Source organism: Chroicocephalus ridibundus, chromosome 4 (genome assembly GCF_963924245.1).
Source record: "Chroicocephalus ridibundus chromosome 4, bChrRid1.1, whole genome shotgun sequence".
NCBI classification, from domain to species: Eukaryota; Metazoa; Chordata; class Aves; order Charadriiformes; family Laridae; genus Chroicocephalus; species Chroicocephalus ridibundus.
The window spans coordinates 428,516-449,350 of record NC_086287.1 but is presented as its reverse complement, the minus strand read 5'-3'; the positions used below and the strand labels follow the sequence as shown (position 1 = coordinate 449,350).

The 20,835-nt window shown below is 58.1% G+C and overlaps 2 protein-coding genes across 12 annotated transcripts; one reads left to right on the top strand and one right to left on the bottom strand.

The window, feature by feature from the left end:
• Window positions 1-166: 166 nt before the first annotated feature.
• On the bottom strand, window positions 167-20,465 carry PGGHG (protein-glucosylgalactosylhydroxylysine glucosidase). 11 transcript variants are annotated; one of them, XR_010070726.1, is made up of 15 exons: window positions 18,306-18,686; window positions 17,574-17,784; window positions 16,578-17,013; window positions 11,220-11,339; window positions 10,893-11,024; window positions 10,453-10,564; window positions 9,539-9,611; window positions 8,905-9,041; window positions 8,085-8,218; window positions 7,725-7,820; window positions 7,131-7,228; window positions 4,476-4,690; window positions 4,243-4,382; window positions 2,419-2,550; window positions 167-1,850 (listed from the first exon to the last, which is right to left on the bottom strand). XR_010070726.1 is itself a non-coding variant. In XM_063332239.1 (14 exons), exons 2-14 carry the CDS (start codon window positions 18,556-18,558, stop codon window positions 4,318-4,320), a joined length of 2,082 nt encoding a protein of 693 aa, XP_063188309.1. In that variant the 5' UTR covers window positions 18,559-18,573; window positions 20,350-20,465; the 3' UTR covers window positions 3,310-4,317. The 11 variants fall into 11 exon arrangements, 6 of the variants coding, with proteins under 6 accessions (XP_063188309.1, XP_063188308.1, XP_063188312.1 ...); XR_010070724.1 differs by lacking the exon at window positions 167-1,850 and adding an exon at window positions 2,180-2,226; XR_010070723.1 differs by having other exon boundaries at window positions 167-2,550.
• LOC134514165 (interferon-induced transmembrane protein 5-like) lies at window positions 849-1,887 on the top strand. Its single transcript, XM_063331571.1, has 2 exons — window positions 849-1,031; window positions 1,669-1,887. The coding sequence occupies exons 1-2, from the start codon at window positions 855-857 to the stop codon at window positions 1,885-1,887; spliced, it is 396 nt and encodes a 131-aa protein (XP_063187641.1). The 5' UTR covers window positions 849-854.
• Window positions 20,466-20,835: the final 370 nt, after the last annotated feature.

The window sequence follows — 20,835 nt, the reverse complement described above, 5'->3', positions numbered from 1 at the left end:
TCTGTCCCCTTATTCACGGTGGGGAAGGAGAAGAAGGTCCTTGCGCATCTTCGGGGCAGCCTTCTCCTCCTCCTCCTCCTCCTCCTCCTCTTCTCCTCCTTCTCTTCATCCTCCTCCTCCTCTTCCTGCTGCTGGCTCCATGGCTCTCTGCCTCCATCCCCACCACAGTGCAGAGCCCAGATCCCAGATAAGTTTCTTCCTAAAAGCTTAGGCGTGGCAGAAAAAGGAAAGAAAAAAGAATAAATCTCTGTGTTTTTCTGTCCTTGCACACCCCATCCCACCACACAGCCCCATCTCCTCCCAGTTCCAGGGAACCCCAGAGAAGTAGCTTTTCCACGTTTTGGTATTAAGTTCCCATTTAATGCATCCATCCGGTGGCCCAAACGCGCTGCGAACAAGGGGTCTTCCCAGACAAGACCACCTGGAGGGACGGGGCTGAAGGTGTCGGTGCGAGCCAGCGCAGGGAGAGATCCCGGCACCGAGGGTCTGTCTCGTATCGGCCCCTCGGGGTGAGGGCCACTTGGTGTTAAGGTCGTCCCATGGCTCTATTCCCACGGTCCTCCCCGAGCGCTCAGCCTCTCCTGGGTCACGCTGGAGCCGTCTGCGCTCCTCATCGCGGGAGGAAGGCTGGATATAAAAAGCCCGTAGACTTGCGAAGCCAAGTTTGTTTCTCCTAGCTGCCAGCCAAGCCTTTCTGACAACCACAGCCCGGGAGGGCTGTAATTTCTAGGGTTTATATATAGAGGAGAGGAGGCCACGCCATAGACAGGGACGATATAAAGGGGCTGCCCTGCCCGGCGGCCCCAGCCAGGCTGGTGGAGCAGGAGAGCCGCGGGGTGCCCCTCTCCGTGGCCATGGACACCTCCTACCCGCGGGAGGACTACCTGCCCGTGCCATCCCACAAGCGCGACCCATCTCCCACCGGCCTCGTCCCCACGCCGCCCCGCGACCACCTCGTCTGGTCCATCTTCAACACCATCTACATGAACTTCTGCTGTCTCGGCTTCGTGGCGCTCGCCTTCTCCGTCAAGGTATGGGCGCCGAGCGGGGGTGGGAGACTCAACGTTTGGGGTCACCTGGGAGCCCTCCAAGGGCTGGACTCCCCCAGGAGGCGCAGGGCATCTGAAACAACTCCTCGGGAGGGCTGGGCCGGGGGGGTGAGAGCCCAACACCCTCAAGAGGCTGCTTGCAGGCGATGCCATCCCTTGGTAAAGCCCCCACACTTTTCCTGCCACCTATTAATGCGGCTGTGAGACCTCCCCCCCCGAAGATAGCCACAGCCCCCTGCCTCCACTGGAGGACCAACTGCTTCTTCCTGGAAGGTGCTGGGGGGCCACGGTGCCCCCGGCCCCTCCGCCTGCCCTGTGGCAGGAGCAGCTCCAGCTGGACGGGACCAGGGTGGAGAGACGGGGGAAAGCCAGGGCTGGAGCCAGCGAGGCTCCGAAAGAGAAAATCCCAGCGGCAAAGAAAGGGGGGCCGAGGGGAGCAGCAGCGCGGGCGGCCAGGGATGGATGGAGAGCCACCCTCTTGGCTGGTGGGGGTCCCCCAGGGGACTAAACTGGGGGCTGGTGGGGGGGAGCCGAAGCCCCGTAGCCAGGCTGGGAGGGGGCACGGGGAGGGGGCTGGGGGCAGCCCGGGCGCTGCTGCCCCGTCTCTCGGCTGTTGCAGGCACGGGACCGGAAAGCGTCTGGGGACGTGGAAGCCGCTCGGCGCTTCAGCTCCAAGGCCAGGTGCTACAACGTGCTGGCCACGGCGGGGAGCGTGGTGCTGCCGCTGCTGCTGGCCGCCCTGGTCATCACGGGCGTCATCCACCTCTCCAAGCTGGCCCAGGAGTCCGTCGGCTTCTTCACCTACCAGTTCAGCCCGAGCGACGAGGAGGACAACTGACCGGTGGGCGAAGGGCTTGTAGAAACTCCTTCGCACCGCTGGTGGCCCACCCAAACAGACCACTGGTCCAGTATAACCCAGCCACCACCCGTCTCTGCCACCCGGGGCTGTGTCCGCAAGCTTTCGTGCCCACGGGTCTGGGCGGCGGCAGCCCCACAGGCTGCATCTCCCCTCGCCCCCCCCGCCTGATCCAGCACCCCCAGCCCCGCGGTGCCCGACCCCGGTTCCCGGCCACACTTCTGGGGGCAGCTCAGTTATTTTTGTTTAACTTGGTTTGGTTTTTTTTTTACTTCCATTTATCCTGTGTGGAGCACAGCATCCCTCCGGCCTCCGTGGTCGCTATTTAAACCATTAAACCATATCACACATTGCCAGTCTTCTGCGTGCGTGTGTGTAGGGTGGGGGGGGGATAAAGGGACCATATAAATATGGCTTTTCACTCTGATCACGCCCTTCGGGGCCAGAAGGAACAATCTCCACGACCCTTAGAGCCACCCAGCCTAAAACAGCCGCAGCGCGTCGGGTTCTCACCGGCTGCTGAGGAGGGGAAAGAAGCGGAGAAGTTTCTTGGCCCCGTGGGGCCACACTCGAGCAGACGAGATGTCATCCCTCCGAGGGGAGCTGAGACTCCTTGCAGGAAAGCAGAAGCCCCCCAGCGGGTCCCTGGGTGAGGACAGAGGGGAGAAGCGCAGGATGCAACCCCACTGCTCTGTGCTACCCCCCCATCGCCCTCCCCGGGCCTGATCCGGCTCATTCTGGCAACTGGACAAAACCCAGCCCTTTTGGGGGGGAACGGACGACGACACACGCTGACATCCCTTCTAGAGCCACCTGAGACCCGGCTTTATCCCCAGCCCCCCCCAAACCCCAATCCAGGTGCAGCCCACGGGGCTGTTATGGGGGGCGAGGGGACGGAGGCGTCCGTCCGCCCAGCCCTGCTGCCATTCGTCCTGCCCCGCTGCCGAGAACGGCTGCTAATTAGGGGTTGGGTGACTTTGGAGGAGGCCCGAGGGACAGCCAGCATAATTACAAGGTGGGGGAGTCACTTTCCTCCCGCCCTAAGCGTTCCCACATGCCGCCTGGGGCGGGCAGCGGCCGCAGGGCTTTTTATAAACTCCGCGGGATTCGGCCGAGATTCCTGGGGTGTGCTCGGAGAGGGGCAGGGAGCGCCCACGCCATCCCCTCGCTTTCACCCTCGTCTGCTCCAGCGGCGGCCGGGGGGCTGGGAACCAGGGCACCAAACCCAGCCCCGGGAAGGGGGTGCCGGAGGGGAGGGTGCTGCGAGGCGCAGGGCCGGGTGCCGGGGGGTACCGTGCCCTGCTTCGCACGCACGGCCCTTCCCCTTCCCCTTCCCCTTCCCCTTCCCCTTCCCCTTCCCCTTCCCCTTCCCCTTCCCCTTCCCTCCCTCGGGGCTTTCGGGGACACTGGAAATGCCTCGAGCCAACACACGGCATGTCTCTGCTCGCCCTGAGGCTACTCGGCTGGAGGAGAGCTCTGCCCAGAAACACACCGCACTCCTCATCCCCTGACATAACGGCAACGGTAACTGCTGCCCCGGCTTCCTATCACCCTTCGAATGTCAAGTTACGAGGCTTTAACTGCAAATCTGCTTGAAAAGAGGGTTGATGACGCGGATAAGGGGTTAAAAACACCATAGGGATGTTTGAGGCCGAGTAACTCGAAAGAAAAGGAGCCGTGCGCTGCGCAAGTGGGGCTGAAACGCTTTTGGCTGTGCACTTCGTGACTAATATTTCTGCCAAAATAACGCTGGGCTCCAGCCTTCCTTCCCGTCCACGCTGCCTTGGCAGGGTCTCTCGTTGCGGGGCTCCGCAGGATTCGGGGGTCCCGGTTGAGCGGCGTAGGGAAGCCCCGGCAGCCGCTGTGCCCCGTGGCCGAGGGATGCTCCGGGCAGGAGCGAGGTGGGGAAGAGCCGTGTCCGAGCCCCCGCAGCCCTTCCAGCCCCCGGGAGACGGCGGGGGCCGAGCCAGGACGTGCTGGGGGAGCTGGGAGTCAGCGCAGCTCGGGCTGGACCGAGGACAGATTTATCAGCTGGGGCATCCTGAGACATGCAGATGTTTAGAGCATAAACAAGCCGTGGGTGTCCAGAAAACTCATTTAAAACAGTCGCTTTCAGGCTTGATTTCGTCTCCTCTGCTAAGCGAGAGACGTTGAGGGGGAGCGCGGGGGCTCCGTGACCCTCCAGCACAGACAGGGGTGCTCAGCATCACCTGGGGAGCTGCAGCCATGGGGAGCGCTCGGAGCCCACCACCCCTCCCCGGGGCCGCAAAGAAGGACAGCGCACACAGCGCGGTGGGGGCAGAGGGTTTATGCACAGCCTCGGACCCCCACCTTTACCTTCCCCCTCCGCCGACATTTGCTCTTCACCTTGTTTCTGCTGCTTTGGTGAGGAAAGCCCAGACCAGCCAAGGTCTAAGGTGTCTCGGTGGGTGACCTGTGAATCCAGCCGGCTGCCGTGGGGAAGGAGACGCTCTGCCCTACAACGAGAACCAACCTGCGTGAGGTATGGGAACGGCTTCTCCCCAGATTGTCTCTATTTCAGGAAGCGTGCCCAGGCGGTGACGCCGTACCTCCAGGCAGGGCAAGCCGCTGCCCCGACGCCTCCAGCACAGCTTCCAGGGGAGATGCCACAGGGTGCCCCGGAGACTCGGTCACTGTGATCCTCATCTCTTCTCTGGTGATGGTGAACGTCAGTTTGGTGCCCAAGTAGGAGACGCCGGTGACTTTCAGCCTGTCGATGTCGTCGGGAAGGGCAGGGTCGAAGCGAAGGCTGGTCTTCATGATCCTGGAGAGGCAGGAGCAGGTCGGTGGTGGGAGCAAAGGGTGGCCCCAAAGCAAAGCCGCTTCGTGGGGGTCAACCCCCCCTTACTCTGTGCATCCGTGGGCAGAAAGAGTCCCCGGCGTGTCCCAAGGATCTCGGGGCTATTCCCGAACACACTGGTGAAGCACCTGCTGAAGAGCTACTTGGGCCGTGGTTTCACAGCCCAGCACCCCGAGGCGTTCCTGTCCCCCTGCCAGTTCCTCAGCTGGGGTCTGTGCTGGCAAAACTCGGGGGATGCCCTGCTCTGAGACGGGGAGGGGAAGGGGCCCAGGAAGGAGCGGAGGTGGCCATGGACCCCGGCAGGAATTGCCATTGAAATCTGCTCACACGATGGGCACGGGCTCCCATGTACCGGAACTAAACTCCAGCCACGTGAGGGGCTCAGGAGATGGCTGTAGCTGGGGTTTTTAGGATGCAAGTTCAAGCGTCAGCCACAACACCTGGCAGCAAGCGTCTGTTCTCACCTGCCATCGCCCTCAAAGCTACACGACGCCGGTGGGAGCTCACCTCGCGCCTGCTGGAGATGCTCCTGGAAGTGGTGCTCAACTAAGTGGCGAGACACGCCTGACCACCAGCACTGCCCCGCTCCTCTGCAACCTGCCATCTCAACCAAGATGTGTCCACACAGCTCGGTTCTCACTTTCCCTCCCAGCTGTGGCGGGAGCAGGGCAGCGAGGTGGCCTTCAGAAACCCACACCAGCTCCCACTGCCCCCAGTCTGAAGGGCTTTAAACTCAGCACTGCTAGATGTGCTCCTTCACCAAAAGATAACAGTCAAGCAAACAGCTCGAATCCTTTCCCCAGGCCCTTACCCGAAGTCAAACAGAGCCCATTTGTGTGTTTTGGCTTTGGATGAAAAAAGATAAGGGTCACTGTTATCTCCTACTCAAACCTTGACACGCGAGAACTCTTGACCATCACCTCCAGCCTGTTGAGAGGGCTCAACGGACTGGAGAGGGCTCAGGAGACTGGAGAGCCCCAGCGACAGGCCGACGCGCCGGCTGGGGCCTGTGGCTCACAACGGGCAAGGCAAGAGCGTGGCCTTGAGGGCTACGTAAGTGTCACCTCAACATCTGAGGAAATCTGGCTGGAGCCCCAGAGCCCGTGGCTTGAGCCTGTGCCGAGAGGGGCCCAACCTGACACACACAGAGCATCTAAAGACCTTCGAGCTTCTCAAAACCTGAGATTAGGGTTTTCAGCTGGGAACACGGCAGCTCACACCCAGCTCCACCAAGAAACTGGTGGGTTTCTCAGCAGTTTCTGGCCACACACACAGAGTAAAAACACATAGTTAGTGCTAGAAGAGGTCGCTGAGAACCAAAAGACTCGACAGTTTGATCCGTCCTCAATTAAATTAAGAATACGCTCAGGAGTCTGCTGCTTCAGGGCTGAAACCACCAGGCTGCTTTGGATACAAGACACAGCTTTGAAATTATATGAGCAGCTTAATGTTTTTTTCTGAGATATTTGAATGTGCGGCGACGCCAGCTGAGCACTGCCCCCAGAGGCACGCAGAGCCACGTCTGTGCAGATGGCAGATGGCTTCAGAGGGGCTGCAGGACCTCCTTCCATGCCACGTCCAAAGGAGACGGGATGTTATAGAGGACAAACTTAGGGAACGACATTTATCTTCCCAAGGGAATGACATTTAGCTTCCCAAACGTGCAGCTAACTCTCAAAGTGACCTGGAGAGAGTCTCTTACCTGTTCCAAATCTGTTTCCAGTCTTTAAAGTGGGAACAGGGCTACGGCAGCTCAGTCTGGCGGTAGAGGACTGGGGTCTTCAGCTACAAAGGTCCCCTTGGAAAGGCCACAGTGTATAACGTGTAATAAGCAGCCGTCTTGTATTTGCCTGCAGGGGGATTGTATGGGCTCTCTCTTCAATTAGTGAACCAAAAGGCCAATGTAATCGGTGGGTCACAGCCTTCAAGCCTCATCCACACTTAGAGAAGAAACCAACGTTACAGCCACCCGTGGCGTGGGCAGGTCTGGATGTGTTCGATACACGGACATCAAAATGATACCCACGATCCGGAGCTCATACGGAGATGTCCCCCTTCACCGAGGGTGTCGAGTGGTGTCTGAAGAGCCCAGCGTTGGCCCAGCTTTGCCTCCTTTTGGAGCCAATGGCTTTCAACCCTGACTTAGCTGGAGGAAAAACGGACCAAAGCTTACCACTTCAGAAAACTCCAGCCTGTTTTCCACCCGTGACTAACTGTCCCCAGCATCCACAGTTCATCTGGGATCATTGATGTTCCTGCTTGTTCATTACCTGCTGGGAGCTTTGGAGGATGTTCTGGATGCTGCATGTTCCTTTCTTTTCCATGAGTTGCCTCAGCTAAACAGTAAGGTTTCAAGTGATACGTGGTCGCTTAGAGATTAAATGAGACATAACATAGGTCTCACCTGAACCCTGTGTAGCCAAAGAGGACGGCTTGCAAGAATCCGCCCATCCCCGTCAAGAAGTTCACAGCTCCTGACCCGTCTGAGTTCTCCACCCAAATCTGCTCCAGCAAGAGAGAGAAATGACTCAACAGTGGCACTGGGGCTCTTCATACAGTTACGTGGGGTTGAATACGTTTGTCATTGTCACTGTCACATATCTGGGGTGTTGCAATGACCGTGCCCTGCTGCCCATCCCGGCATGAGGCAGTGGATGGGCTCTGGTGGGGCTCTAAGTACCTCCGCCGCCATTCCCTTTCCCACCCCCGCAGGCAGAAGGAAGCCCGGGGTGAGTGTGACACTGACTTGTGGCTTTGTGTTGCCTGGTAGGAAGCAGACGCCTCCTTATTGCCCTTCGGAAGCACGCAGAGAAGAGAGCGAGCGTGCGGCTGCCTAGCTCAGTATAACAATAGCCCCATAACCCAGTGACCGCAAGTACAGTCAGCATGGGCTCCAGTCCAAGGGACGGCTGCCAGTGTGATGGGACCTACTTGGGAACGGGCAGGGTAGGAACAAGAGGTGTTGGTCAGAGGGAAGCAGCCACGCCATGCAGCTGACCTTGAAGGGCTCCGTGATGTTGCTGAAACACTTGTTCAGTTGGCTCTGGGCTCTCTGCACCTCCTTTAGCTCCAGCCAGCCCACTGCAAACATGCTCTGTGGGAGAGAAAACCGTCCTTCCACCAGCTGCCATCTCCCCGGGGGTGACAAGATGGCAAAACCTTCACTGACACCACAGCTGGCGTCCTTCTGACCCAGCACAGACATCTTCAGTGCGCACCTCTAGCTCTGCGCTATCTGCCCACGTTCCCCACAGCAGGTCTGACAAATCGTGCCCGTTGAGGGGCTGGCAGCGAGTAACTCGGATGGAGACAACCACCTCATGGGTGGCCCCCCCTTAGGCTTTGCCCCTCTCCTTACCCAGGTCATGGCTGGCCCACCCGGCTCAGTGGCGGGTTCATACATCTCCAGGTCATTTCTCCGGACCTCAGGGCTCATGGGGTGCATCAGCGGGAATCCCAGCAAGACGACGTCAGCCTGTTTCACGGGCTCTCCTGGGGAAGGGAGTCAGTCCGACCACGTTTGCCAGCTGGGAACAACTGGCGGACTGGGTGTCTATTTACCCATGCGGGGCACGAACCTGACAACTCATTGCTGCCTTGCTAAAGGCAGACCAGAGCAGCAGCTCGTGGTTTGTTGAGGTAGGACACAGGCGCAGCCCTGACATGATGGTACCCGAACGGCGTCACCTGAACTTCAGGTGCAAAGGAATAGCTCCCATGATCCCTAACGGTGAGAAAGGGGACACTACACTGAGCGTGCATCTCCGCTGGGACCAGCCCCTTCACTTCCAGAGGACCAGGGGTTCCTGGAAGGACAACGCATGGCACTTGACCTTGGAAAGATAGACCTAACTCTTCGCTATGAACCCATTGCTGACTTCTCATCTGCAGCCCGGTACTAAAAGTCTCTTCCCACTCTCTCTGTTCCCAAAGTTCTTAGTTTTATGAGCCCACTAATGAGAAACGATCTGCAAAGAGCAGAAAAACCATCTGCAAGCCAGGCTCTCCACACCAGCAACCCACACACGCACTTGGAGAGACACACTGGAGATCGTTACTTCAGCCAACCGCTCAGCCGCTGTTCCCGTCTTTGAACCAGTCGGAGTCCCCACTTCTCGCAGGCTTACAAAGAAAGAGCAGCGGCCAACTGAAAGGTCTGCTGCTGCCTCTCCGCTCACCTGGGCTGTAACCGTCGTACTCGGGATGGTATTTCTTCTCCACATCAAAGGGCACTTTGAGTTTCTTGGCACAGTCCGCCCACTCCTCTGGCACAGGGATCAACAAGTCCCGAGCAACGTCAGCTGCAAAATTTAAGCTGAAAAGAGGCGAGGAACAATTCTTCATGTCAGGCATAAGGTGCCTGTGACCCCCTCAGAGAGGGGAAGAGAAGAAAGGGAACAGAAAGAGCTAATTGAGCCATAACTGCAAAGAAACAGCTATTCTGAAAGAACACGGGTCAAAGTTTCAGCTTGGGGTAACAGCTTGCTGGAGCTGGGAGTCTGTTCCTCTAGCCTTAGATGTCTCCAGCTGGCTAATTGTACAGACATCTCCCAAAAGGCAGGGAGAGGAACCTTCCTGTGAAGTGAAATCCCTGCCGGTCTCATGTGGACCTGAAGCAGGTCAGATGAGCCACCACGGGACCACCTACTTCTTTCCGCTGACTGTAAAGGCCGGCAAAGGAGACCAGCTCGGAGAGAGGTATGTGGAGAGAGGAAAGCTGTGTCCCACGCGGGGAGCCCTGCTGCCTCCTACCCCTGCCAGGCAGAGCCGAGGAGAGATGGGGCCAGTGCTTCAGCGAGGCACAGGCGTTACCTCCGCTGGGCCACGGCGTTGGTGTAGGCAGAGTTATCAACCCGGCAGTGATGCTCGTCGGGGGGCATGACACCTGGAGGAAGAGGAAAGGGGACACTTCACACCGCAGCCCAGCCAAGGGGTCCCCAACCTCGGGGAAGGGAACCCCTCCTGCTGCAGCCCACGCGGCGAGGAGCTGCCTCTGCTTCTGGCAGCGACCTCGGTGCAACGCTCAATAGGAGAACAGAAGCGGTGCTTGTTGTGAAGGAGAAACAGCCTGTCTGCAGCTTTGGCTGATGGGCAGCAGATACCTCAACCTGAGGGCATCTCCCTTCACAGGCAAGGCGACCTTCGAGTCATTAATTCTTTCAAGTCACCCAATCAAGTCAATCAAGTCATTAAATCTTCCCCCAGCTACAAGCTCAGCTCCTTCCTCTGCTGCTTTCGTGCAGATTGTCCCCAGGAGGAGGGATGGCCATTTCCCAAGAGGAACACGGCACCAACGGCACCAGATGTCCTTCAAGGGATTGAACTCCGGCAGGCTCCCGGGGGATTTAAACTCAGGTCTCTTAGAGAAAACAGAGTGCAAGGGCTTTGGAGAGGAAGGACTTTTTTCTAAGTGCCACCAGCCACAACAGCAGATCTGAAGGCATCCATGCGTGTGGCATCAGCTCGTACCACTGTGGAAGGAGACATTTAGAGGCGTCCTATGAGCGGCAAAGGGCTGTGAGAAAAAACAGGCGGTACTGTGGCACTGGAAGAGAGCTGAGCATCTTGTCTCGTGTTCGCGTGGACACAAACATTATCTGTGAGACATTCCAGAGGACAGGAGCCTGAAGATCCCACGCACTCCTGTCCAGGTCTAGCCACAGGGGCTCCAAGCCTCTGCTCGGAAACCTCTTCCCTACAAACAGGTCGGGCGGTTGCTGAAGTACCTCTGATGTGGTAGCATTGCTCCTCCTCGCTCCACACCATCCTGCTGCACCAGTACTGAGCCACGGCATCCACCAGCTCCCAGCCTCCATCCTCCCGGAACAGCTTCTGGTCCTGGAGGGAGCCGAAGCCCGAGAGAAACAGGGACATGAGGGAGACTCAACCAGACCCAAACGCAGCGGGAGGACAGGAGCTCTAAGGAGATGGATGTAGCAGGAGGAAAGGTCAGAAAACTGGCCTGGACTGAGCCAACAGGTTGCTGAGCCGCCCAGGAGGAGCAAGGACAGAGGAGGCAGGGCTGAAGAAGGGACCCTGGGGTGCTACGGGCAATTCTGACGGGAGCAGACAGCAGCAGAGTCTCTCTGGGAAGGGACAGTGACAGTCACCAGATGCCCTGCAGGCCTTGCCACTGGGCCATCCAGGGGGCACACGCTCCCTTTACCTGCGTGGTGTAGTAATACTGCTCAAAGGCCATCAAAACGTCCCCAGTGATGTGGATTTCTTGGGCTCCATAGATCTCCTCCGGGCAGACTTCCCGGCCAGTGGCTGCACTCTCCCATGGGAACTTAGCACCCTGCCAGGAGAAGATATCCATGAGGCAGCTGAGCACAACATCTTGAGATGTTCTCTGTCCCCTGTCCACCACCCGCGGGCAATGCGCTGCTCACAGCCCCCAGATGAAACCAGAGCCAGCAAGGAAGAGCAAAGCCCGGCTTTGGGTGACAGCAGCTGGGCTGCCTTGTCCTCAGCCCACCATCGCTGTCCCCACCTTGTAGCCTTGCTCCTGCGCGTTGCATAAGGCTCCGTCCAGCGTGCGAATCCGGTACTCCAGGATGGCTCGGGCAGCTTCAGGGTAAAACAGCAGAATGTTTGGGAACATCCAGGTGTCCTGGGAACATCCAAGCAAGGCAAGATGGTGGGACTGGCTGGCGGGGCACCCAAATGCTCCCACCAACCTTCACCTTTCAAATCCACCCCCATCCCAAATCCTCTGACTGTGATTTTGCTCCTAATTGAAGGTGCTGTCCCGTGGGTTTGCTAAAGGGGGTAAGCCCATGAGGGACTGTTTCTGCCCATGCCTGCTACTCTCTGCTCATCACCCACCCGGTACCCCACCAGGGTGGTCTCAGCAGGACCTCCCATCAGGCAAGAGAAGGGAGGCAGGAGTTCTCCGAGGCTCTGGGGAGGGTCAGAACCACGCGTGTCACCAGGAGGAAAGCGCACAAGGCCCACAGGACCAAGAAGCCCTTGCCCGCTGGAAGACCAGAGGAGCTTTGGCGCAGGAGCCTCGTCACCACCCAGCAGCGGCTCCTGCTCACGCCGTGCGACCGTCACGGGGCTGTGCGGCCATTCGGCACGGCTGCTCCGAGAGAAGACATAAGCCTCTGGCTGGGGCAAAGCCACCCAGCCCGGCCGGGCTGCCAAGTACACACCAAACCCACGTCTGAGAGCTGCGTGTGCCCGCCACAGAAAACGCCTCTGGTTTTCCAGCGGTTCGGGCACAACAGGGCTCGCCGGTGCCACCGAAGCTGGGAGGAGAAGGACAGGTTTCAACTTGCTTCGTTTTAAAGAGCCAGAATCACGGAATCACGGAATCACGGAATCTTCAGAGTTGGAAGGGACCTCTAGAGATCATCTAGTCCCACTCCCCTGCTAGAGCAGGATTGCCCAGAGCACATCCCTCAGGGCTGCATCCAGGCGGGTCTTGAAAGTCTCCAGAGAAGGGGACTCCACACCCTCCCTGGGCAGCCTGTTCCAGTGCTCTGTCACCCTCACCGTAAAGAAGTTTTTCCGTGTATTTGAACGGAACTTCCTGTGTTCCAGCTTGTGCCCATTGCCCCTTGTCCTGTCGCTGGGAACCATTGAAAAGAGCCTGGCTCCGTCCTCCTTAAATCCACCCTTTAGATACTTGTCAACATTAATCAGGTCCCCCCTCAGCCTTCTCTTCTCCGGGCTAGAGAGTCCCAGCTCTCTCAGCCTTTCCTCATAAGGGAGGTGCTCCAGTCCCATAATCATCTTGGTTGTCCTACGCTGGACTCGCTCCAGCAGTTCCCTGTCCCTCTTGAACTGGGGAGCCCAAAACTGGACACAGTACTCCAGTTGTGGCCTCACCAGTGCAGAGTAGAGGGGAAGAATGACCTCCCTCGACCTACTGGCCACACTCTTCCCTATGCAGCCCAGGATGCCATTGGCCTTCTTGGCGACAAGGGCACACTGCTGGCTCACGGATAATTTGCTGTCTACCAGGACCCCCAGGTCCTTCTCCTCAGAGCTGCTTCCCAGCGTGTCCGCCCCTAACATATACTGGTGTTTGGCATTCTTCCTTCCCAGGTGCAGGACCCTACACTTGCTTTTGTTGAACCTCATTTGGTTCTTCTCTGCCCAGCTCTCCAGCCTGTCCAGGTCACGCTGGATGGCAGCACGGCCCTCTGGAGTGTCGGCCACCCCTCCCAGCTTGGTATCATCAGCAAACTTGCTGAGGATACACTCTGTCCCCTCATCTAGGTCATTAATGAATATATTGAACAAAATTGGTCCAAGTATTGACCCCTGAGGGACACCACTCGTTACAGGCCTCCAACTGGACTCTGTGCCGCTGATCACAACCCTCTGGGTTCTGTCACTCAGCCAGCTCTCGATCCACCTCACTGTCACCTCATCTAGCCCATACTTCCTCAGCTTCCTAATGAGGATGTTATGGGAGACAGTGTCAAAAGCCTTGCTAAGGTCAAGGTAGATGACATCTACGGCTCTCCCCTCATCCAGCCAACCCGTTATAACATCATAGAAAGCTATCAGATTGGTCAGGCATGATTTGCCCTTGGTAAATCCATGCTGACCACTTCCAATAACTTCCTGTTCCTCTATGTGTTTGGAGACGACATCCAGAATGAGTCGCTCCATTACCTTCCCAGGGACAGAGGTGAGACTAACCGGCCTGTAGTTCCCTGGGTCCTCCTTCTTGCCTTTTTTGAAGATTGGAGTGATGTCAGCCTTCCTCCAGTCCTCAGGCACCTCTCCTGTTCCCCATGACTTTTCAAAGATGATGGAGAGTGGTCTAGCGATAACATCTGCCAGCTCTCTCAGCACTCGCGGGTGCATCCCGTCAGGGCCCATGGATTTATGAATGTCCAGCCTGGCCAAGTGGTCTCTGACCCGGTCCTCCTCAACTAAGGGAAAATCTTCCTCTCTCCAGACCTTCCCCCTTGCCTCCAGGGTGTGGGATGTGTGAGGGACGGCTTTATCAGTGAAGACCGAAGAAAAGAAGGCATTCAGTAACTCTGCCTTCTCTGTGTCTTCCACCACTAGGGCACCCGTCTCATTCATCAGTGGACCTATATTTTCCCTAGTTTTCCTTTTTCTGTTGATATACTGGAAAAATCTCTTCTTGTTATCTTTAACTGCAGTGGCCAAGCTGAGTTCTGATTGAGCTTTGGCCCTTCTAATCTTCCCCCTGCATACCTTTGTTATATCTTGATAATCCTCATAAGTTGCTAAGCCCCTTTTCCAGAGAATGTAAGCCTTCCTTTTTTTCCTGAGGTCCAGCCAAAGCTCTCTATTTAGCCAGGCTGGCCTTCTTCCCCGTCGGCTCATTTTTCGGGACATGGGGATGGCCTTCACCTGTGCTTCTAAGAGCACCTGCTTGAAGTATGACCAGCTTTCCTGGGCACCTTTGCTCTTCAAAACTGCCTCCCAAGGGACACTCTCAACCATGCTCCTAAACAGGCTAAAGTCTGCCCTTCGGAAATCCAAGGTGGCAGTTTTGCTGGCTCCCCGCCTCCCTTCACCAAGAATTGAAAACTCTGTCATTTCATGGTCACTCTGCCCAAGACGACCTCCAACCTTTACATTCCCCACAAGACCTTCTCTGTTAACAAACAGTAGGTCCAGTAGGGCACTTCCCCTAGTAGGTTCCTTCACCAGCTGTGTTAGGAAGTTGTCTTCCACACACTCCAGGAACCTCCGGGACTGTTCCCTCTCTGCTGTGTAGTATTCCCAGCGGACATCCGGGAAGTTGAAATCCCCCACAAGAACAAGGGCAGATGATCGCGAGACCTCTGCCAGCCGCTTATAGAATACTTCATCGGTTTCTACATCCTGATTAGGGGGTCTATAACAAACTCCCATCATGATATCTGCCTTGTTGGCCTTCCCCTTGATTTTTATCCATACACACTCAACACTGTCATTCACACTGTTGAGTTCTAGACATTCAAAACCGCCCCTAACATAGAGGGCCACCCCACCACCTCTCTTCCCTTGCCTATCTCTTCTGAAAAGCTGGTAGCCATCAATTACAGCACTCCACTTGTGTGTGTCTTCCCACCACATTTCCGTGATGGCAACCACATCATAGTTTCCCTGCTGCACGATGGCCTCCAGCTCGTCCTGCTTATTCCCCATGCTGCGTGCATTAGTGTAGATGCACTTCAGTTGGGTTAATTGTCCTACCACTTTCTTGGGGGGACAGGCCCTGATTTGCACCTGATCATTCTCGGACACTACTGTAGTTACCAAATTATCACTACTCCTTGTGTCTATGCTGCCACACAATTCACTATCCCCCACCATCGCTGAGACAGGCTGCAAGACCTTGCTATCACTTTTACCCATGAGCACTGCTATGTTGCTCCCAGGCACCACTTTTGTGATCCTGGTTTCGTCCCCATCCCCCATCAAGCCTAGTTTAAAGCCTTATGGATAAGCCCTGCTAATTCTTGTCCCAGTCATAGAATCATAGAATCATAGAATCATAGGGTTGGAAGGGACCTCTGGAGATCATCTAGTCCAACCCCCTGCCAGAGCAGGGTCACCTAGAGCAGGTTACACAGGAACACGTCCAGGTGGGTTTTGAATGTCTCCAGAGTTGGAGACTCCACCACCTCTCTGGGCAGCCTGTTCCAGTGCTCTGCCACCCTCAGGGTAAAGAAGTTCCTCCTCATGTTTAGGTGGAACTTCCTATGGTCAAGTTTGTGCCCATTGCCTCTTATCCTGTCCCCGGGCACCACTGAAAAGAGCCTGGCCCCATCCTCCTGACACCCACCCTTTAAGTATTTATAAGTCTCTTTCTTCCCCTTCGGGTTAGGCTTCCCCCGCCTGATGCCAGCATGCCTGGTTTCCTGTAGATCAGCCCATGTTCAAAAAAGCCAAAGTCCTGCCGGACGCACCAGTCACGGAGCCAGGAGTTAATTTGCTGGCTCCTCCTATTTATCCCCTCGTCTACCCCTGCAAATGGTGGGATAGAGGAGAACACTATTTGTGCTCCCGATCCCTTAACCAGCTGTCCCAGGGCCCTAAAGTCATTCTTCATTGCCCTCAGACTTCTGGTACCTACTTCGTCACTGCCTACCTGAAATATCAGTAGCGGATAGTAATCTGATGACTGGACCAGGGAAGGGAGTTTCCTCCGTATGGCCCCAGGGAGGCAGCCGACTTCCCTGTGGGATGGGTCCGGTCTACAGATAGGACCCTCTGTTCCTCTCAGAAGGGAGTCACCTACTACAATAGCCCTTCTTTCTCTCTTTGTTGAGGACGTCCTGAGTTGTGGGGGTGAGTGACGAGCACTGGGCATTTCACTGGATGGATCAGCTCCTCCATCCTCAATCGCCTGGTCCTCAATTTCCAGAGCCCCATACCTATTACGTAAGGGCAGTTGGGATGGTGAGGGGGGCCGTGAGAGGTTTCGCTTACCTCTCCGAGGAGGGATCTGACTCCACTCCCCCTTATCCCTTGAGTCCTCTCCTTCTGCCTGGTGACAGGAGGAGCCTGGCTGCCTCTAAGCCAGGCACCGAAGCTCCCTTGGCAGCCCCAGAGCTCGGCTGGGGAAGGGGCTGCCTGCGGTGGGGTCTCTCCTGCCCCTCGCCCCCTCTGGCTACGCAGCAGCCCCAGGCAGCCGGCTTCAACTTCGGCCATTTGCTTTTGAGCTGGAGGACGGCCCGGGAGAGTGACACCAGGGCTCGGGCTGGGTCTGGGCTGATGGTGCCATCAGAGCAGGAGGATGCTCTCCATCGAGCAGCTGGTGCCAAGGTGTCCCTATCTGGGGGAGGGGGCTCCCAGCAGCCTCCTGCGGAGTCTTCTGCATGCTGTGCAAAGCCCCCCGGCTACAGCTAGCACGGCCTCCACCCACCTGGTCCCAGAAGACGTGTCCCCAGTAGTCCTCGCCTCGAGTGCCGTTGGACAAGCCGCCAGGGCTGATGCCGTGGAAGAGGAAGCCTGGGCTGCCCCGGGGCGGGATGGCGCTCAGCAGGTAGTAGAGACACCCACGGAGGGCCTGCCGCAACGGCAGAGGTCCATCCAGGTCTACGGAGCATCCTTGCCACAGCGCGGCCCACGCGCGGGCATGGGAGGAGTGCAGGGAGCCGGCAGCCGCCAGGGCCAGCCCCTCGCTGTAGCTCCCCTTCGCCTCCTCTTCGCTCTCGGCCACGGCTGTCAGGAACTCCCAGCGTCGCTCCCGCTCCTCCCCGCCCAGCGTCAAGGCTTGCGGCACCGGCGTCCAGAGCATGTGGACGGTGGGACGGGGTCCCCCCTCCACCTCGGGAACCAGCGTCTGCCCGTAGACGTAGCTGCAGGAGGCAGGGAACAAGCGGGGAAGGGGGAGCGGAGCAGGTGGGACTCCATCCACGTCCACCCACGCAGAGGGCACCTCCTCCAGAAGCTGAGCATCAGCTCCTGTGCCCCCCCCGGGACGGAAGCTCCCTTGTCCCCACGCTTCAGCGCAGCTGCCGTCCCACCCCAAAGCGCAGGAGCCTGGAATTCGTCACGACTGCTCCCCAATCCCAGCAAGCCGTTTCTAGAGGTCATCTGCTCCAAACTCACCATCTCGCCCAGACTCACTTCTCTGTAATCACACCTAGTCCCTGCGGCCTTCACTGGTCTTTTACATGTCAGTGTAAGTAATAGTTCTGGACTTGCAACTAATAAAAGTGTTTCTAGACATAATTTTGGGTTTTTTTTAATACACCTGCCAGGAAGAAGCAGATTTGCACAACCCTCCACGCTACTCACCGTTTCAGTCTAGCTCTAGCTTTACTTTTGCAATTTATTTCCTAACGTTGAGCAGGGCAGCGTGCAACGGCCCATGAAGGACATGTTCAGGGCAAGGTCCCCCATCACCCAAACTCACTGTGCTCCCTGGAAGTCTGGCCCTTGGTTCAGGTCCAAGTCCTGGCTCGTTGGCACAAAAGGAGTGTGGAGCTGGACCGTGACGGGTCGGGTGGTGGGAGCCAATCGGCGGATGGTGATGCTGAAGACCATCAAGTGGACAAGGGAATGGTGAGCGTAGACGTGATGGGTGGCTGTATAGTCAGCTGACTGAAGCACGTGGCTGAAGGTTCCTGCAAGCACAGCCAGAGCCATCAGCATTTTGACCCCCCAGGTCTGCCCCCAACTCCTGCCCTTCCTACTGGTTCCTACTGGCAAAGGGACTGCCTTTCCCAGGTCCGGATCTGAACACAGCTTTTGACTGGGCAACACTGTTAACTCGCTGAATCTGGCCAAGCCCCTGAGGAATGCTTTGTGCTATAAAACGTTTTAACAGGCTTCGCGTTTAAACAGTGTTTGCCGAGCCTGGCTCAGCAGGGGTTGAGATACGCTCTGAAGATCGCTCTTATTCTCATAAGAAAGGGGAATTTTCCACTTGCTCCAACACGACTGCGGAAGAACAACACCCCGCAGGTGGATGGAGAACAGGGAGAAGAAAGATGCGACCTTGTGGAAGAGGCAACATGGGTAAAGAGACTTTTGACTTCTAGAAGAGGGTCACCAGCAGTTAGGGGGAAAGAGCGACGGGTGCCCGAGATGAAGATCCGACAGGAGCAGGGGGACGGGGAGATCCTGCCCCTGCTCTGCGTTTTACCCGTCCGGGTGTTCAAGGTGAAGGTCTCGGCCAGGCTGCCCACACCCGGCACCCTCATCCTGACGTTGACGGGGCTGGGGACGTCGGCACGGTGCGTGTCTCCCACCGCCCCATTGTAGACGCCATTGACGTGGAGGACGTCCCGGTACACACGGGTGCCCAGGTAAGCGTTGGTGACCGTGGCCAGCAGCCGTGGGTCCGAGGGCAGAGAAGAGGAGGTGAAGACGGCGGGGTCCTCTTTGCCGTCAGCCATCGCCACCAGCCCAAGCTGCAGAGCAACAGCAGCAGGGTCAGGCCAAGGGTGGAAGGGAGGGAGCCGGGGCACCCTGAGCGCGGCCACCACTGAAAGCGGGGGCTGCAAACCGCTTCTCCCTCTGTAACCTCCCCGTAACACCCCGGCCACCAGCAAAGCTGGGCTGGCCTCCAGCCTCCTCCCGCCCCCAGGGTCTCCAGTCCTGTTACTCTCCCCTCTGAAGATCACCACTGGTTTTCCTCCAGCCCAGCCTTCCTCCCAGTGCCGGCAGCGCGTCTCCTCCGCCCGGGCTCATTTCCCCCTCGGCACCTTCCCTTGTTCCCTCTCGGCTCCAGCCGCGCCCCGGCCAAGGCTCCTCCAGCCCCCCAAACCTCACCGCATCGGCTTCGTCGCTTCTCCAATCCCCCCCTCTTCCTCTTCTGCCGCCCTTTCCATGACAACACCTCACCAGTTTCTCCCAATACAGCGCAGCCACCTTCCTCTTCTTTCCTCCTCTTCCTCCCGGGGCTGTGCCGTGACACTACCGAACACTCTCCTGTGGCCTCAGCGGCCCCCCATCTCCCCGCTCCCCCGTGCTCCCCCGTTCTGCCTCTCTAGCTCAGCCTCAGGCACTGGCTTGCTCCATGCCGGCTTTTTATTCCATTGATATTTATAAACGTGTCCAAAGATGCGTATGTGTTTATATATTATACGTAAATATATAATAAAGATATAGACGCATATAAACAGCACCTTACAAGCTGGAGCCTGGCACCGCGGAGCCCCCGGGTAGCGCAGACACGGTGACACAAGGCACTGAGGGACCCTCCAAGCGGAGCCGGGGCAGCACGAGAGCAGTGACCCCCCCCCCGGCCAGGCTGGCGGCCCCCAAAATCCCTCCCGACAGCAGTCGGCAGCTCTCGGGGACGGACGGCTGGGCTCCCTCACGCCAGGCGGTGCCCGAGATGGAATTGTGGGGAAAATCCTCCTCCCGCCTTCAGGAAAGTTCAACCCCCCCAAGCCGGGGCGGTGGGAAGGGGGGGGGGGCTCTTGCCTTGGGTCTGGGGCCGAGCCTGAGCAGGCGGAGGCGGCTGCCGCGGGGCTCCCGTGCGGGGAAAGACGGAAGTTGCCCAGAGGAGAAAGAAGGAAGGAAATAACTTCCCCCCCCGCCCCCCCCCCCTTAAAAAACTAATAAAATAATTTAAAAAATAAAGTTGACGTGCAGATGTTTGCGCAGAGGAGGTCACTGCCCGTGGCGGGGAGCGCAGAGATCCCGGGGCTGTGCTGCGCCCCGGGGAAGGAGGAACTGGGAAAGAAAAACCAGTCCCCGACGAGTTATCACCTAAAATCCAGCTGAGCGACGCGGCAATGGCCCCGGTGGAGACGCGCTCCGGCCAGAGCGGCGCAGGCACCTCCGCAGCCGCAGCTACGTGTGACAACCGCCCTTTGTCCCCCACCAGGCTCCAGCCCTTTCCCTCGCCTGCTGTGGGAGGGAAGGGATCCACACACCGGCTTTGGCAGGCTCTTCCCGGCTTCCCTCCTGGGAACCCTCTGCCACAGCTTTTCCAGGGGCCGGTGAGCCCCATGGCCGGCACCCGGCCCCACATCTCCCAGCCCCATGGCTAGCACCCAGCCCCACATCTCCCAGCCCCATGGCCGGCACCCAGCCCCACGTCTCCCACCCCCTGGCATCTCCTGCAGCCCAGCACGGACGGAGCAGCGTTTCACCGGGCTGTCCCCGAGGAGGGCCAGGTCACCCACAGCTCCACACGGAAGCGCCCGTCCTTCACCGCACTGAGCTCCACCACGCACCGGGGCCGCTCCACCTCGGGCACGGCACCTGTCCCCAGCAGGTCCTTCGCCCCGGTGTCACCGTGCCCTGCTCTGCCCTCGCTGCCATGTGGGTCTCTGGAGGGATCCGTGTCCGAGTTTGCCTGGTGGGAGTCCCGGAGACAGGGCAGACGGTGCAGGACTCGCGTCCTCTGGGCACGGCCAGGTCTCCAGCGACCTGTTTCCCTGCAGACCTTTTTGGGCTGGCAAAGCTCCCGCTGCCTCGTGCCGCAGGGGAGCCAAAGAGCAGATCCCGCAACTGTCGAAACCAACGGCCAAAATCCACCCCACGCCACGTCCTTCAGCAGAGGGAGGTGACGGCCCCCCCATAGACGCTTTCGCTCCCCATCAAACACGGTGAGCGTAGGACAGCACGGAAGTCCTGCGTTAGAACACAAGCTCGGGGGGAAATAAATAGCAAATTACCGCAGATCTAAATGGGTATTCCCCCCGGATCCCAGGCACGGC